Raw genomic sequence first — 16465 nt, forward strand, 5'->3', positions numbered from 1 at the left:
AAGTAAGGTAATTGGTGTATGCATAGAGTGTTGTGCACATAAACCCTGGATGGTGACGAATCAGGGCCGTAGCCTCCGGGGGGGCAGGGGGGGCAGGGGGGGCAGCTGCCCCCCCCTGGAATTTGGAAGTTTACACACCACACCCTCCACCCTCGGTAGCTTCGCCCCCTCGTGTCCGCTTACTGCCCCCCCTGGCATTTTGCTCAGGCTACGGCCCTGCGAATATTCTGTTTCAATGCCACTGATTATCAGTTACAGTCCCGAATTGAAACAGATTTGCTATATTGCCTTTTCGTTTTCTGTTAACGTCAAGCTAATTTAGACATATATTAAAGAGGACATGCTATATAACCCTGCATGTGGCCACAATAAGATACGCTGAAAAATAAAAGAGTGAAAGCATTTTTATCATCACGACCTCCAGACATAATCGTTCAAATCCACCTTCTCATTAATTCGTATACGATACATATGGATAAGACGAAAACAAAATCCCAATCACTGTTACATCTAAAGGACATAACTATTTCATTTATGCAGCAAAGTAGGTAACTGCTGCACTATAGACAACAGAATGGCCGTTGTCTTCTTTAACGCAATTTACAACAGAATTTCAACCCAGCACAGGTCTGGCTGAGCCAGACAATGCCACTGCGGCCGCTAACACGACACCAGTGAGTACACAAGCTCCAAGGTCAGAACTACGTCCAAAACATCGCGACCACCAAGACGACAATGATGTTTTACATCTCATCTTGATGCGTTACATCTCGAACTCCTTGTTTGCAAGACGAAATTTCATTGACTTTTCACAAGTAAGTTGTGATACCATGCATGCTTTCGAAATTCTCCAATAACCTGCGCGGGGAAACTTTAATGTATTATAAATATTATCACAGACAAACCTTTTTTTTTCATATATTTCGCTGGAGCAGTAGTCGAAATAATTTACTGGTACAGAGTTGATTAAAGCTTTAAATGAAGAACTTATAGAATAAGTGTTGAATGTTTTTATTTTATTCATGGACATCAACATTTTGTATTATATATTATTAATTAAATTATTTCTTACACCATTCATGCGCACTGGCCAGCTTTTGAATTTACATTAAGTTAATTTCCTAAACCTTCATACAATCAGCATTTATAAAACGCATCTAAGAAATGATACAAGATATCGAATTTGGTCATCTAATTTTACCATTTCCTTGAAAAATGCAGCTATTTGAACAAAGAAAACAGTTGAAATTGGGAAAATATGTTTATCTAACTTTATCGTCCAGCTCTGTGGTGATACTCCCGACACAAAATATAACTGTCGGCAGTTTTCCCGCCGTCTGCTCAACTTTTGTGTTTCGTCCATGCGGACTCGTCAGGGGAGCCAAGCTAGCAGAGATATGTTTTTACTGTGCCCCTGATCTTGGATTCACAAACCGGGCATTTTCGGAGAGAGGGAGCGCATGGATTGCAACACACAAGATGAGCACACGGCAAGAGAACAACCTCAGCGTCCCTCACCTTACATATTTTACATTTTCTCTGTTCTTTTAAAAGTTTATTTTCTTCCCTTAGTTTGTCTGATAAGATAGCGGGGTCAGTGGGTTCAGGGGGATTATTTGTATTTGCGGAGGGTGCTGTGTCATTTGGAGGTGATTGGTCTGATTGACCCCTGACTACTGTAACATTTAGAGGAGCATTTGTCAAATTGGTATCCCCATTACTATCCCCCAGTTCTTGTTCCTCTTCAATTCTAAGAAGAGCTTCTATTAAAGACTGTAAATTAGGGAAATCGTCACCAACAGTTGTAAGTCTATTTTCTATAGTCCTTCTTACTAAATCTCGGGAATAACCCATTGCTATTACTTTCTGGGCAGATGGTGCATCTAACCGAGCTTTTATTTCTCTTGCCTCTATCTGATGGGTATGTGGGGACCGACCTGCTTGGGTGGAAAATTGCCCATTGGCGGAATTGCGTTGCAGTATTTCTCTGATGAAAGACACTCCTTTACATTGTTTCACATACCCACAATTTGGGAACCAACGCGCATGCTCAGTCCATACGTCATCCTGTGGCTCCCAGTTTCTCAGTCCCCCGCCACAGAAAAAGCATTTCACATTGTCCCCAAAGCCGGCGTAATAGAACCCAGCTATGGAAAGTTCTCTTGGCGTTTGCCGCTTACTGATGGGCCAGTTTTCAAAAGTCAAAATCCTGTTCTGTTCAATTGCATACTGGGGATGTTTTGGTCGTTCAGTCACTATTGGGTTATCGTCAAACAATAAATTGTTCTGCTGGCTCGAACTCTGCTCTTGGTTTTGTCTCTGTTGTACAAACGAACACAACGGAAAATGTTTAAAATGTTTTCCAAATGCGTCATCGCCCCTGCCCCAAGATCTGATTTTTCCGCCGCAATAAGCACATTTTACAATATCTGAAGTCCCTAAATAAAAGAACCCCGCCTTTGCGAGTTCACTGGGTCTGACAGGACAACTGTCTGGGAAATTAGCATAGGTCTGCATGCGAGTTAACTCATTCTCCCTCATAATCAACATAAAATCCTCACTTTCGCGGACACTTGCAAGTGTCGGAGTAGTAGTGTTAGAGGATTGGGAAAAGTTTTGGTTCGTTTCAGTCGGCGGTGACCTGGCGGCTAGATTGTCAGTAGTGTCAACGCCGCCATGAGCGTTTGGATTAACGGCAGACCGAGGCGTTTTCCTGGCGCCCTCGTTATTTAATACTGACCTTTCATTTACACAGTTTCTCACTGCACTGGCAATCCCACAGGGCGTTTCACCGCCCACTGAATTCCCATTTGGTACCGTAAGCACTGCTCCTAAAAAGCCTTCAGCGTGTTGGGCACTTTGTGGCAGCTGATTCCCAAGGGACTGAAGACCAAGAGGTGTGTAGATGGTTCCTTGAAGCCCGGGAATTTCCTCGGTAGTAGAGACTTCAACGCTTATCGGAATGTTCTCCTTATTGGCCCCATCCAAATAGCGACAGTTTGGTGATACTTGGCGATGTTTGTTTTCGGGGTTGTCGCCCAATTTCCAACCTCGAACGCTGCGATGACAGGCGAAGCATTCTACCTCATCGTCCCGTCCTGTGTAGAAAAAGCCACACTTGGCCAGCCTGGATGGGGACCCATCTGCCCACGAGGGCCAGTTGGCGAAGGTCAAATACCGGTGGAACTCGAATCTAAAGCGTTGCTCGGGTCTCATTGGTCCATTCTTTACTGTCTCATCTTCGTATGATTTCAACCCCAGTGGTGATGTATGCTTACTCATCGCCATTTTTGAACAGTGACTGCAAATAAATTAAATAAAACCCGGTCAAAATGAAATTACGTTGGCTCTTTTAGGAGTAAAGGAAATGGTAACAAAGAAAAGAAAACGAAAGTGAAACTACATTTTGCTATATCAGGCCCCTTTGGCGAAGGATCGAATGACATCAAAAATTTAGTCCCTTCAGAATCATTTCTTCTTTTTTACTAGAGTTAAATTCATGTTATAAAAAAACGTCGGAGATTTTGTGCTGGGGTGCCTTTGCTAAACACTTGCTTAAAACCCCACAGTCTTTAAGAGGCATGCTGCCCGTCAGTTTTGGGAGATTTTGTTTTACACAAATTTAGACTAGATCGTATTCTGTAATTGTATTTATTTATTTATTTATTTATTAAATGTATATCGCCAAAATTAAGACCTATAAATATTGTTTCTGGTGCCTTTGTTTTTCTTTTCATTATTGAATTTTCTTCCACACTAAGTTTTCTCTTCCCCATAACCTACTCGACTTCTTCATTGCTCAGGTAATGTAAGACTTATGGCCGGTTACTGCACACGTAATCGGCTTATAACTCATAAACTTTGCTCTGCCTCCTCACGGCAACGGCCCATAGCAACAGAGGCGTGACTTAGTCGTCAGTCTGACTGGAGCGCGCTGGTTGAAAAACTGACCAAAAGACCCATTTTGCGGTGCAAACTCCAAAAACATTATTACATCGAATGTTTAAAACTTTTTTGATTTATATAAACACACAAAAAAAACTTTAAAAAAAACGTGATTTAAAGGCAATTTAACCCTCCTACAGGGCTTAACATCAATAAACCATTGATCCTTCATGTAGGTCTGCGTTCAGTATAATGAGGGAATTTTAAAATGTCCGCTCGGATGCTCTCTGATTGTCTTAGAGCACATTCAGAACTGAGGACTAACAGATCCGCGCATCAAATATGGCCGACCCACGTGGCACTTGTTGCGTCATCTCCACGGAAAATCTACTCAGAGTCTAATCGGGAATTAAGCGGCAAGCTTTTTAGTGGGTCGCCATATTTGATCCGCGGATCTGTTATTCCACTGTTCTGAATGCGCTCTAAGGGACTCAAGACATGCCACAAATGAGGTCCGTGCTTTGCTGTTTGTTTACGGTTTGATAAATGATCTGTCTATTATATTTGCAAATATTGATAACCCAATTGATGCATGTTGCACTTTATTTAGGACAAATCATGATGCAATAAAATGTCAAGCGTGCTGTAGGCTTAGGCCACACTTTTTTATTTTTATGGATGACATCCTCTGGGGACCCCAAAATCGGTGCGAGCGGGCGAAAAAAAAAAACAGTCAAAAAAAAAAATAATAATAATAAACTGCCTAAGAAAAGTTATGTTTTCAGTACACAGCTGGAAACACTAATTTACCTCAGAAACACATATCAAACTAACAACATGTCTTTATCCATGCTCTCAAAATATTAAAGCATTGTGATTGGGCCTACTTCGTAGAAAGGTAAAAAGTCATGAATATATATGCTGCATATTACCAAATCTATTTAAGGTTATTTCATGCATTCTGTTGGTATAGCAATCAATAAAACAAATATCAAATAAACAGCGTGTCTTTATTTGTACTCTCAGAAAATTAAAGCATTGTAAACACTTCAGGAATTGTTAAAAAAAATGAAGCAAAGATAGGCCTATGCTTCCTACTAGCAAATCTAAAAAAAGGTAATTTCGGTCGATGCCATTTTGTCTACTTCGACTCACACGTAGCAGCCAACTATCGGGTGGCCTGTCCGACCTTCAGTCCACCAAATACCACGACGCTCTTGTCGACCCTTTTTTCGCTACAAAAAAAAAAAACCCTGGTATGTGCTGCTTTGGACAGAATGTCACTGAAATTTTCCGGGCGATGATCGCTGGCCGCGGCCAGCCTTTCGTATAATTGTAAAAGGGTGATATCTCCATGTCCAATATCAATGGCAAACCAATCCAAAACGACGGCCCCCGTTCTATTTATGACTTTAATTGTCGTGTATTTTGAAATTAATGCTAGAGATGAATTTGACGGCAAAGCGACCATATTTCCACGTGGTGATAATGCGCATGCGCAAAAAGCTCATTTTCCGCACTCAGAGTTACTCGGATGTCTCCGCAGTCGACAATGACAGTATGGAACTTGCGGAATTAGCCGAGGATTGCCGATTGCATTTTCCGGCGATGTTTTTGCGACAACCGATTTCTTTGGGTGGGGGGGGGGGGGGGGGATTTTTTTTTTTTTTTTTGGAGAACGGACGAAAATCGGTGCGCGCGCAGGATGTCATCCATAAAATTAAAAAAGTGTGGCCTTACTGATGAAGATATATGCCCTTGGGACAGCTGTGCAAAGTTTACACTATCTTACAATACATGCAAACGGGGTAATTGCTTCACCCGCGGTGCTCATTTAAACGCTGACTGAAGAAAAAGTAACGGACTACTAAGGGGCTGGAGTAAAAAAAATTAAGACCCCATGAAGATAATTTCTTCAACGACATCTGCGTTGTTCTTCTAAAATGGCTGATTTTATCAACTATCAAAAGTGTCCCAACCTCCTATGAGATGCCTTTTACTACAATGAATGGTTCACCGTAATGCGATCTTGAAAAGGTCGGTTAAAAGTGGATATTTAATGACGGGAATTCCCCTTAGGGCTAGCAACGCTTGGTTACAAATCCTGCAGTTACGAAAACGTTGATCCGAGTACACCAGGTCACTAGAGCATTTATCCAAGTGCATATTTTCATATTTTCTTTTAAATTTATACATACACTGTATAATGCGCTTGTGAATATTTTACGAATCTCTGAATCTTTATAAAAACACTTTCGCCGTAGGTCAACAAGCAAAACATTCTCGTGATCAACAAACAGGTATTTAAATGCCCATAAAAGATTTCGACAGACTCAAAGTGGCTTTTAACATGATCGATTTTGTGTGAAATAGTTGGACTTACAGAGTGTTGCACTCTCGCCGTCGGTTTGTACAAGGTTTGTCGAGGTTTGCCCCTGTCGGTGTTCTGTTGCTTTAAACATTACAGGTCATCACATGGGTTTAAATTTGAATACAGACGCTTGGCCACTATCCAAAATTAGAAACAAACAACCCAGCCAAAACCTAGCTGGATCTTCGCCAACTTAAAGATTAAAAGGTAAAGTAAGTGTCAGGTCCGTGGCCAGGGTGGGAGGAAGGGGGCTTCGAAAGAACCCCCCTTTTTGCTCGGAAAAGGTGTGCATTCTGGGTAAACTTGATCTAGGGGGGCCGATCTAGGTAGACTAAGGTTTCATAACAAAAGGTCAACGTTTTCAGAAAAAGAACCCCCGGGTCCCTTTTTCAATTCTGGCTACTACCCTAAGTGTGGTTTTATTTTCAAAAAGTTGCATTTGATTATGACAGTGGAAATATCTATCCTGTAATGATAAAAGTCGACATTTTATCACATTTAATAAGTAATGCTCGGATTACTTCACATCATAATTCATGCTATGCTAATAAAATGAAAAAAATGATATGAATATGTTTTTAACAAGTCAAACATTCCCACACTTTACTTTTATTGAGGTTGAGGAGCTGGGTGAACCGCTCATCTAATGCCAGGCCCGTAGCCAGCAAATTTGGAGGGGGTTCGTTTTCTGAAAAAGTGGACCTTTTAACATAAAATCCTCAAGTACATAGATCAAATTGTACTCAGAGTGGACCTTTTCCAAGCAAAAAGGGCGGTTCTTTCGACCCCCCGAACCCCCCTGGCTACAGGCCTGAATGCAATGGACATTCATTTGTATAAGTGATAACTTTTCATCCAGGGTGGTACCCCATGAGTTTGCGCCTTATTTCTTTCATCACGGTGTCTCCGTAGAAGGAACACATAGTATACTCGTTCTGTTTGGTCAGTTATTTTCAATGTTGCCACTTGAAATGTATAGTTGAAGGAATGGTAGAATTTCGTGAGTTTTTTTTTAAATACTGTTTATTGATTATTATTGATTATTGGTGATTAATGAAATTTATCAGTTTTTGTGTAAGTAAATTTAAGCACGTAAATAACCGGTAGTGAGTGCATTATTGTAATTCTCTTTTTCTTTTCTTCTTTTTAGGTTTTTACGTGTCTTGTGAATTCCTTCGTAAAATAAAACCAAGATCCAGTTCAACTTATGTTTTTCTTTGACTTTAACTTATGTGTATAACCCTTGTGTGGTATAATGAAGACAAGGAATATTGTGAGTCACACATTAAATAACATTTTGTTGTCGTTATACATGTATTAAACAAAGTGCTGTGCGTTTCAAGAGAGATTGCATTTCTCCAGCGACTAGCATTACATTGTACGTACTCTGCACAAAACATCCCCTTGCTCATACTTCTAATGGTTACTAAACAAACCCAAATCAAACAAAACCAGAAAAGTTTCGACATCATCAACAAAAACCCCTTGGCATTACCAGTGCAATAATTCTTTTAGAATATCCGTAAACAAAATAAATGCGTCGTCAGGGGATGTGAGGCAAAAGGGGATCTCCCTTCCCATCAACACAAGACACCTGAATTAACATGTGAGCTTTTCATTTATTATTAAAAGGAATCGAATAGCAAGTAAAGGAAATGAAAACATGTACATGCATGTACGCATGCACAATGACATTTACCTTGGTGTTAATAATTATATGAAAGTCGATTCGCCCTCTTACATGCACATAAACTAAACCGTGAACCGATCGTGAAAAGAGCCCACAATACTACATGTACATGTAGTAGGCCTACATGTACTTCCACCTATGGACCGGACATTGTAATATTTTCAAGATTTCACGATACGTTATGACCTCTGACGCCTTATGTTGACAATGTCACAGTTTCACAGCATATAAATTCTTATGAACAATGAACTCACCGCTATTTTTGGCGCCTGAACAGATGTGTCAACGTGTTGTTCCGTATGCAAACGTGGACTGTCAGGGTTATCAAACACATTATGAACTACATACATATTTGATAATAAATTAATATTCAGTGTCCGTGTACACTGATTAAATTCCTTAACATTTAAACAAAATTAATGTTATCTAACCCAGGACGTTATACATGTAATAGCAATTTGGTGGTAAAAAATGCCAATACGGTTTCTCAAATTTGTCATTTACCGGGGCACCTACGAACACCGTTTGTAGGCCAATTTAATGACACCATTGAGTTTTTCAAAATTTTATCAGCGAGTTTTCATAAAAAAAGCCTTAGTTCATATTTTATTGTTAATAAAGCAAATTAAAGTCTTTGTTCAATAATGCTTTGTAATAAGGGAGGTCATAAGTCCATGACAAAAGCATATAAACCCGGAACGCGAATGAAGCTCATACACTCGATAGTAACCTGTGCCAATGTTATTGATTAGATATTGTTCTGGGACATAGCTAAGCCCAGCAACGTTACGAGATATATAGATGGCCATATTTTATTTCTTCAAGCGGCTTTTGTTGTTTTACATCAGCACAAATGTAAATGCAATATTGAACAATGAGATGCAGGAAAAATCTCATTTTCAGTATCCCTAAAGGTCTTGATGACTCAAAGATAGACACCCTTACATGTTCAGGTTACATGTAACATGCACCACTGGCACTTCATCGTGACACGAAACTAGTCTGTGTCATAACGACAGTTTACAGTATGTGAACACTGCACATACCACACGTTTTTTAATGGTAATTTATTAACAAAACACAACCAATACCAAGACAGCTTCGACAAAAAATGCATCGACGTGTTATTCAAATAAGAAATAAGGGGAATCCCCTCGACTTGCTATGTCTAAAATTAGATGCTGGACTTGGATACCGCACAGGTAGGCGCAGCAGCTGACAAGCTAAAAATTGATTCAAATAAGGTCTTAGGAGGATCCCCTTTTCCATTTTCCTTTTTCCATGTACTAGTACGTCTAAAATTAGATACAGGCCTTGGAAACCGAAGATGCGGAATCTGAAAAAGTGAAAATATACTGGTAACACGGCAGCAAACAAACAAATGTCATGCCGGGCTTGTTAAATACAAATTGCGTTGTTTCCCTATAAACATATGTGAGGGCAGTTCCAGCAGTGGTTTACCACATAAACGGGTGTTCATGGTATGAGACACATGTACACTAGACTATCGTCGTACATTCGACGTACTATCAATCTACAAGACGATTATACGATAAGTTTTATAGCGTAAAACGCATTTTATAGTTTCATTTTAAAAAAGTCCAAGTCGAAGATGACACCAAGCCCCTCCCTTGGTCTCACAGCTTACACAGCCTCCAAGCTAAGTGAAAGAGGAGACCACAAGGAGTACAAGTTTGAGGTGGGGCGTTTACTTTCCTTTAAGACTTGGCCGTCTGCTGCCACAAACGCGTCACCTTCATGCCTCGCGAGAGCAGGATTCTATTATATTGGAAAGGCGGAAGAAACGTGCTGTTATAGCTGTAACGTAGTGATAAAAGACTGGGAGATTGGAGACAACCCTTTTACGAAACACGCAGCGCTATCTCCACTTTGTTTACATGTACTTGGTAAAGATGTAAACAACGTCCCGATTACTGCACCGACCATAAACAGAGCGGCATCATCTACACAGCACGCGTGCCGTGAGGCTGAAGTCTCGCCTGCTGTACCAAACCAGCTCTACCGTGATTTCAACTCAAAAGGCTTAGACATGAAGAATGAAATAACGAGACTCGGGACCTTCAAAGGGTAAGTGTTGTGAACCTATGTAATGTCACTTGGAGTACTCGTGTATAGGGGAGACCGGGGCTAGTTGGCCCAGTTAGACACTTTTGGCCTTGTAGAGCCAACTAGGAATGGGTTAGAGTAACAAAACCGGTTTCAAAGTAAGCCCCTTGAACTAAGCTACGTATGCAACGTCATTATTTTTCAAATATAATGCCAGATGGCTCACAATTTGACAAAAGACGCAGTTGACGTCAAGGGGGCCAACTTGCCCTGTGGCGGGGCAAGTTGGCCCCCCTATACGAAAATGAAATATACATCCCATGTAAACGCCTTGAAATACATTTTTATACATTTTTAATTTATTAAACTGATTTTTGAGAGTCTTCGATGAATAAATAGTTCAAACGAGGCAGATTTATTCAGGTTTCCGTACATCACGTTGTGGGGGGGGGGGGGGTATATGTTGCAAGAACAATTAATTAAGAATAAATTAATAATGGTATAAAGCAGGTTTTTAATGAATGAAAACGAATAATAAATTTTCGTTTTAAAAGAAAGTAACAAATTCAGTTTAAACCCGTTGAGTTTGTTTCAACAATAGTCTCTCTCTAGGGAGGGGTGGAAAATCCCCTTGGGGCCACATATAACACTATAAATGCAAAGGGAATCCCCTTACAATGAATTAAGGCAAAATAAATGTTTTTCTAGGGAAAGTCCAATGGATTTACTTTTTAATACATACAATCAACAGAACATTTCTAATATAAATTTTCGAAAAGACACCAGAGAGCAAATTTAATAAAATCAATCAGACGGTAAACACCGGCAAGCTTTGTCAATTTCACCAACTTGCTTATTTCAAACAGCGTTGCACGCAAAGGATTGTGGGTAATATGAGGGTCCAACTTGCCCCGAGTCCAGGGGGCCAACTAGCCCCGGGTGCACCTTTTTATTTTAAAGGATGGCAACCATTTATGATGCTAGAATGAGCAACGATGATATATCTCTGTGAAACTTGAAACAATGAGCTTCAGTTTGATGCCCTATACATATATCATATTCGGTCAAAAGCCTATGAAAATAGATTTTTAATTCTCTTAAACAAAATTACTTTTAGGTGCAAAAATCGTTTATTTGGACTCACCGCTTAAGTAAAACTTTTTAACGTCCGACACTTCCTTAGCATTGTAGGCTACGGTCACTTTACAAGAGAATGTGGCCAATTTTTTTTACCTCGTAGTTACTTTTTCATAAATTGACGGGGGGCCAACTTACCCCGGGGTCCAACTAGCCCCAGCCTCCCCTATGTTACCTCCATTACCTAAATCCCGTCCATTCCTCTTGAATATTTTACCATTGCGGCTTAAGTGATTGGCTTGTATCATTTTATCGTGTGAATGACATGTCGTGTCCATTATTAAACAACTATTGAGTATAAGTCCAATTTAAAACGTCCAATAGGTACTTAAACAGTCATCTAGTACAGTGTATGTTTTATTGCACTCTTTAAAATGCTGCAAAATATATACCCGGTAATATAATTTCTTGCATTGCTATGCAATGTTTCTAATTTTCATAAGTAATGTGTAAGATGAAAAATTGGAAGGTTTTTTCCACTATAATGATCATGTCAAAAACGCTTTTACAGTGCCACTAATAGCACTCCTGCAGATGGGGCACTTTGGAAGTGCGGGTGCGCATGTGGTACAACACACGAGGTGGGCACACGGCAACAGAACAACACACTGTCCGGAACCGCGCAAAATTTAGCTATGAATCAAATTTAGAAATTGACACCGTTGAAAACTTTTAGGTTGGATAACGGGCTAATACTACCTTCCAGATTCGTGGTCAAAATATTTACGTGTAGATCGCTATGAGGAAATCCAACGCTGACAACAATAACCAGTTTCAATCATTTAATGTTCACTCGTCGCTTGCCCAGGTAAATTCTAACGTTATGTGGAGAGTTACACTCTTTAGTATCCAACCAAGACAATGGCTTCATGAACTTCTTAATTCATGGCTTCATAATCAGAATAGTAATTTGGGTTTTAATTAAAAAGTTATTACTTAAGTTGCCTATGAATTATTAAATGTCTCCGACAACACGCGTTCTCATCCGTGTTTCTTTCATGGATATACAAATGTAACTTCAACAAGAGCGGTTATTTTCCGTTTGAAATAATTATGTTCTAAACAAAATTCACGACACTTGGACACAAGACCAAGAATGTTATTTTCTTAAATCATTATTTTATTTTAAAAATAGAAAATGTACAATGTATTCTACATTTCGAGTCACGCACCGGCAACTTTTACGTGAACGTCGACGACATGGTGAAGTGTGCCTTCTGTGACGGAATGATCAGAAACTGGGAGAGAGAGGACCGCGCCTTTGACGAACACGCCAGACACTTCCTTACGGACATTGTAACCCTTTATTATCATCCAGATACCGAAAATGAGCTTTTTCCTGCATCGAATTTTTTAATAATGCACCTGAAAAAATATAAAATATCGACGTGTATATTGCAATGTTTTTAAAAGCATGGGCAACTCAAAACTTAAATCGTCAATTCAACACCTTTCTATTTTGAGGAGAGATAGCAATCGGTATGGGGTGTAACTTTATCCCTGAACAAGATTTTATCACAAAAATTGGCAGAGTTGACCATGACCGTATATGCTGCAATCCCGTGTCGTCATTTTGGTTTGCATGTTTTGTTATGGAGAGATTTTCATTAAATAAAGGCATTATTTTGCTTTTTCAACGATAAAATCTGATCTTAGACCTTTAAGAAAAATTGCTTGCAGGGTTGTGGAGTACTAAATCGTGTGATTAAATCTGCGTTGAAACGGTGATCGTGGGTGGTCAGGGAAAAGAGAAATTTGAGAAACCGATTTTTCAGTTTTTACCCCTATACCGCAATTATGACGTCACCCGTTAGATGACATGTGTATAAATGTTAAGCAATTTCGTCACTGAACACTGAATATTTTACTTGTTACCCAAATGAATATATGTAAGGCAGGAAATAAGGAGTTTTGGGCGAAGGATGACAACAGCCTTCATCTCTTCTTTGTACAACAGGGCTGGCGCAATACAGAGTCTTAGACCCCATTCCCATAGATTTTAGATCGATCTATCCCTGTGGGGAGTCTCACTAGATTACTGTCAGCTTAGCCTGCTTAAGCGTCTGTCCCGCCTTCTAAAAGCTGTAAGGGGGTAATTAACTATGGTGCGCGCTCGGCTGACTGCAATTTAGCGTGAACCCCCAGGGAGTAAGGTCGATCTAAGTCTAAATCTCTGGATCGATCTAAATCTCTGGGAATGCACCCTAACAATAACCCCCAGGTCTAATTTAAGTATTTTTCTTTCAACATATCAAGAGGTGTATCAACCCAAAATAATGTTTCTAACGATTTATCGATTTGCTACTTTCACCATTTTACACCAAATATTCCTTTAATTCTAGTTTTCCCGCTACGTGTCCCGTTCGACCGTCAGACCTTGCTAGAGCCGGCTTCTTCTACGTGAACGTTGACGACATGGTGAAGTGCGCCTTCTGTGACGGAATGATCAGAAACTGGGAGAGAGGGGACCGAGCCTTTGACGAACACGCCAGACACTTCCCCCAGTGTATTTTTGTGAAGTTTTATTTAAAGTGAGATAACGTAGTATGAGCATAAAGATGCGGTCTGAATTATAATAGCTGTTTCTTATTGGCCCAGAAAAAAACACGACTTTATAAATGATGGGTTACTTTGCACCCCAGTGTTAATGAAGTATCACGTAACTCCCTAGTAACGCCCCCAATGGTTACCAGATTTCTATTTTGAAAGTCCCAAACACAAGATGAATTTACATTAAAAAACATCTCCCTCGAATTTGTCTTGCATGAAATTTTACGTTTTGCTATTTCATAAGAGGGTTAGAGAATTCTATCTGTGGTCTCCGTTAAAAAAAATAAAGAAGATACACCATCAGGTTCTAGGTTCTATCTTCTAAACTTGTGTGTAGTACATTTCGTTATTTCTCTTTTCAAAAGTATAGTTGTTAATAAAGTCCTTGCAGCTGTGTAAGATGTACTTTAATCAAATTCTTTAACTGGACTAAAAGCGTTTGACTGCATTATGTAAGTGATTAAGTAAATTTCTCATTTTGTGCCAAACGAGAAATAACTTGTTAATGCTACGACAAGGATCACTGAAAACCAAGTGGATCTTCAAATAAAATATCCCAATATTGAAAATCACTTTCATCGTGTGCGAAATATGTATATAATCATTTAGCAACTGCCAGTGGTAGTTAAAATTGGAAATGCTTGGTTTTGTAAATAGTTTATAATTACCGAATAAAATGAATTGTAATACTTTTGGCTAGAATGATGTGAAACAATATCACTTGATTAAAGTAGACAATAATATCATTCTTCATTTGTTACTATTTGTCTTAATTAACAAATATAAAAATAGGGAACTTTCATTTGTTGTTAATTCGTACCCCTTGTTCTCGGAGGCCAATGATACGCAAACGTAGGCTTCATAATCGGTAAGAGGCATCTTAGCATAAATTATTCTATGCACAGTTGAAATAAGTTATATATATCATGACATTTGTTATGTTATTTATGCTATGAATCAAAAACAATTTCAATCAAAATATTTATCTTTATTACATGTATTAATACATGTACTATTGGGTTCATACATGTACCTATTCTCTGTGAAATATGTTGATTTTAGTGGTAACTGCAATTGGAATTATTTGCAGTGTTTAATGTTTTTTATAAAGGGTGTATAAATTAGGAACAAAATATATTGTAATATTAATGACTAGAATGATGCAAAAGCATTTGATTAAACGTGGCAATAATAGCATTCTTAATTTGCTGTTTAGATTGTCCAGTAAACAGCATAAAAAGGGATAATTCACAATATTGTTTATTTGCTCATTTTATTACATCTTTATTCAAACATGAATCACTTTCTACATGTACCACACGCATTTCATTCTCTCTCTCTCTCTCTTTCTCTGTCTCTGTCATAGCAGTGACTTTATTTTATAATTCTTTGTTTGACAATAAGCATCTAAAATTAGAGCAATATAGTGTCATTCTTCTGCACATCACACCGGTAGCTGTCTAGGTGTTACATTTTAGCTCTTCTCCATATCACCATTAACATTGGCAAGTGAGCACTGCCAAAATTAAAATACCGAAGGAAAGCAAACAGGAATCTTACACAATTTTGAAAAAAAAAAGAGATATGCTATCTCTTCTTTTAGCTGGTTTTGTGAGAGAGGGGAAGGGGTTTACGTGACCCTGTTTGTTGTTGTCCATTCTTTCCAAACATGAACTTAATAACACCCGTGTATCTAAAAATAACTTTGTTTGCGTTAAGTAAATACTTAAACGGTATGCTCGATAATCATGTCACATACATGTATCACGACCTCCAAAGCAGCGTACCATAGACACACACTATGACCACTATTAACACGGCACCTGCAGCCATCCAAGGAACGCTCCCGTGAATAAACCCCCATACTATAGCTGCAATGCTTAGTCCAATCAGTATAAAACCAAGCAATACACAACAACACGATTTTAACTTTCGGTGGTCACTTGTAGAAGTCGTCACCAAAGGAGAGCTATCCGATTCCTCCGCACAGTGATCTAGTTCCATATTCGCTTTTCAGGAAGATGCCTAAAATATTTATTTTGGTTTCAAAGAGTTATTTTAAGCTCGACGTTCTCCAATGCAAAGCTGTAAAGAATAAGAGTACATGAACTGTGGAGAAAGATTGTCTACCACCGTTCTACTGCAGTTTTATTTCGCAGCATTGGATATACAACTATAGTGCATGTACATGTATGTTTAGTCATCCGATCCCATAAAGCGATCTCTGGTAGAAGTCCTTACATTTACTGTAACCGTCTTTTTAAGGAAACATTCTCTCATTCACAACAGACGCCTTCCCATGAAAGAGGTACCTCCGACGGATTCCGACGAAAGTCTTAGCCTCATTTTTCAAAAATCCCAAGAAATAATGTTAACTAATGTTTACCAAGTTTTCTTATGTTTGCAGCACAGTAAAATGTACTTAATATCGAACAGCATCCTTTTCGTAAGGATTTTTTTCCTTCTTTACCAGAATTTTTTTTTCTTGTAAAATACCCAGCTGGTCTTTGTTTGTCGTTTATCTCTACATATGAAATACTTTCTCTGGGACTAGTGTGCTGGTATCAGAGCATCAACTATATTAGTTTAGTTATATAGTGCGTTAATCATTTTAATCCTTGCTATATCTCTGAGAAACTTGTTAGGACCCTAAGCGATTTGAAAAAAGAAAACAAATAATCAAATAATTTCTAAGAAAAGGGAAAATTAATTTATAAACAGTGAAACAAAAATAAATCAATATCTCCTACTTGATCGGTAAGTAG

The 16465-nt window shown here is 38.9% G+C and overlaps 2 protein-coding genes across 2 annotated transcripts; one reads left to right on the forward strand and one right to left on the reverse strand.

Moving 5' to 3' along the window:
• Positions 1–995: 995 nt before the first annotated feature.
• LOC106161677 (baculoviral IAP repeat-containing protein 7-like) lies at positions 996–6331 on the reverse strand. The gene is made up of 2 exons (XM_086997905.1): positions 6269–6331; positions 996–3301 (listed from the first exon to the last, which is right to left on the reverse strand). The coding sequence occupies exon 2, from the start codon at positions 3286–3288 to the stop codon at positions 1387–1389; it is 1902 nt and encodes a 633-aa protein (XP_086854031.1). The 5' UTR covers positions 3289–3301; positions 6269–6331; the 3' UTR covers positions 996–1386.
• Positions 6332–9124: 2793 nt separating this feature from the next.
• Positions 9125–15172, forward strand: LOC147759676 (E3 ubiquitin-protein ligase XIAP-like). Its single transcript, XM_086997190.1, has 2 exons — positions 9125–10034; positions 13493–15172. The coding sequence occupies exons 1-2, from the start codon at positions 9559–9561 to the stop codon at positions 13683–13685; spliced, it is 669 nt and encodes a 222-aa protein (XP_086853316.1). The 5' UTR covers positions 9125–9558; the 3' UTR covers positions 13686–15172.
• Positions 15173–16465: the final 1293 nt, after the last annotated feature.

The sequence above is a fragment of the Lingula anatina genome, chromosome 10 (genome assembly GCF_051362555.1).
Source record: "Lingula anatina isolate TDL-2025a chromosome 10, LinAna3.0, whole genome shotgun sequence".
Lineage (NCBI taxonomy): Eukaryota > Metazoa > Brachiopoda > Lingulata > Lingulida > Lingulidae > Lingula > Lingula anatina.

What these genes read in the sequence shown, in the direction of transcription:
- LOC106161677 (XM_086997905.1), bottom strand. Translation starts at nt 3,288, where the DNA reads ATGGCGATGAGTAAGCATACATCACCACTGGGGTTGAAATCATACGAA.
- LOC147759676 (XM_086997190.1), top strand. Translation starts at nt 9,559, where the DNA reads ATGACACCAAGCCCCTCCCTTGGTCTCACAGCTTACACAGCCTCCAAG. An exon ending in AGACTCGGGACCTTCAAAGG is followed by an intron (nt 10,035 to 13,492) that starts GTAAGTGTTGTG and finishes CTTTAATTCTAG; the next exon opens with TTTTCCCGCTACGTGTCCCG.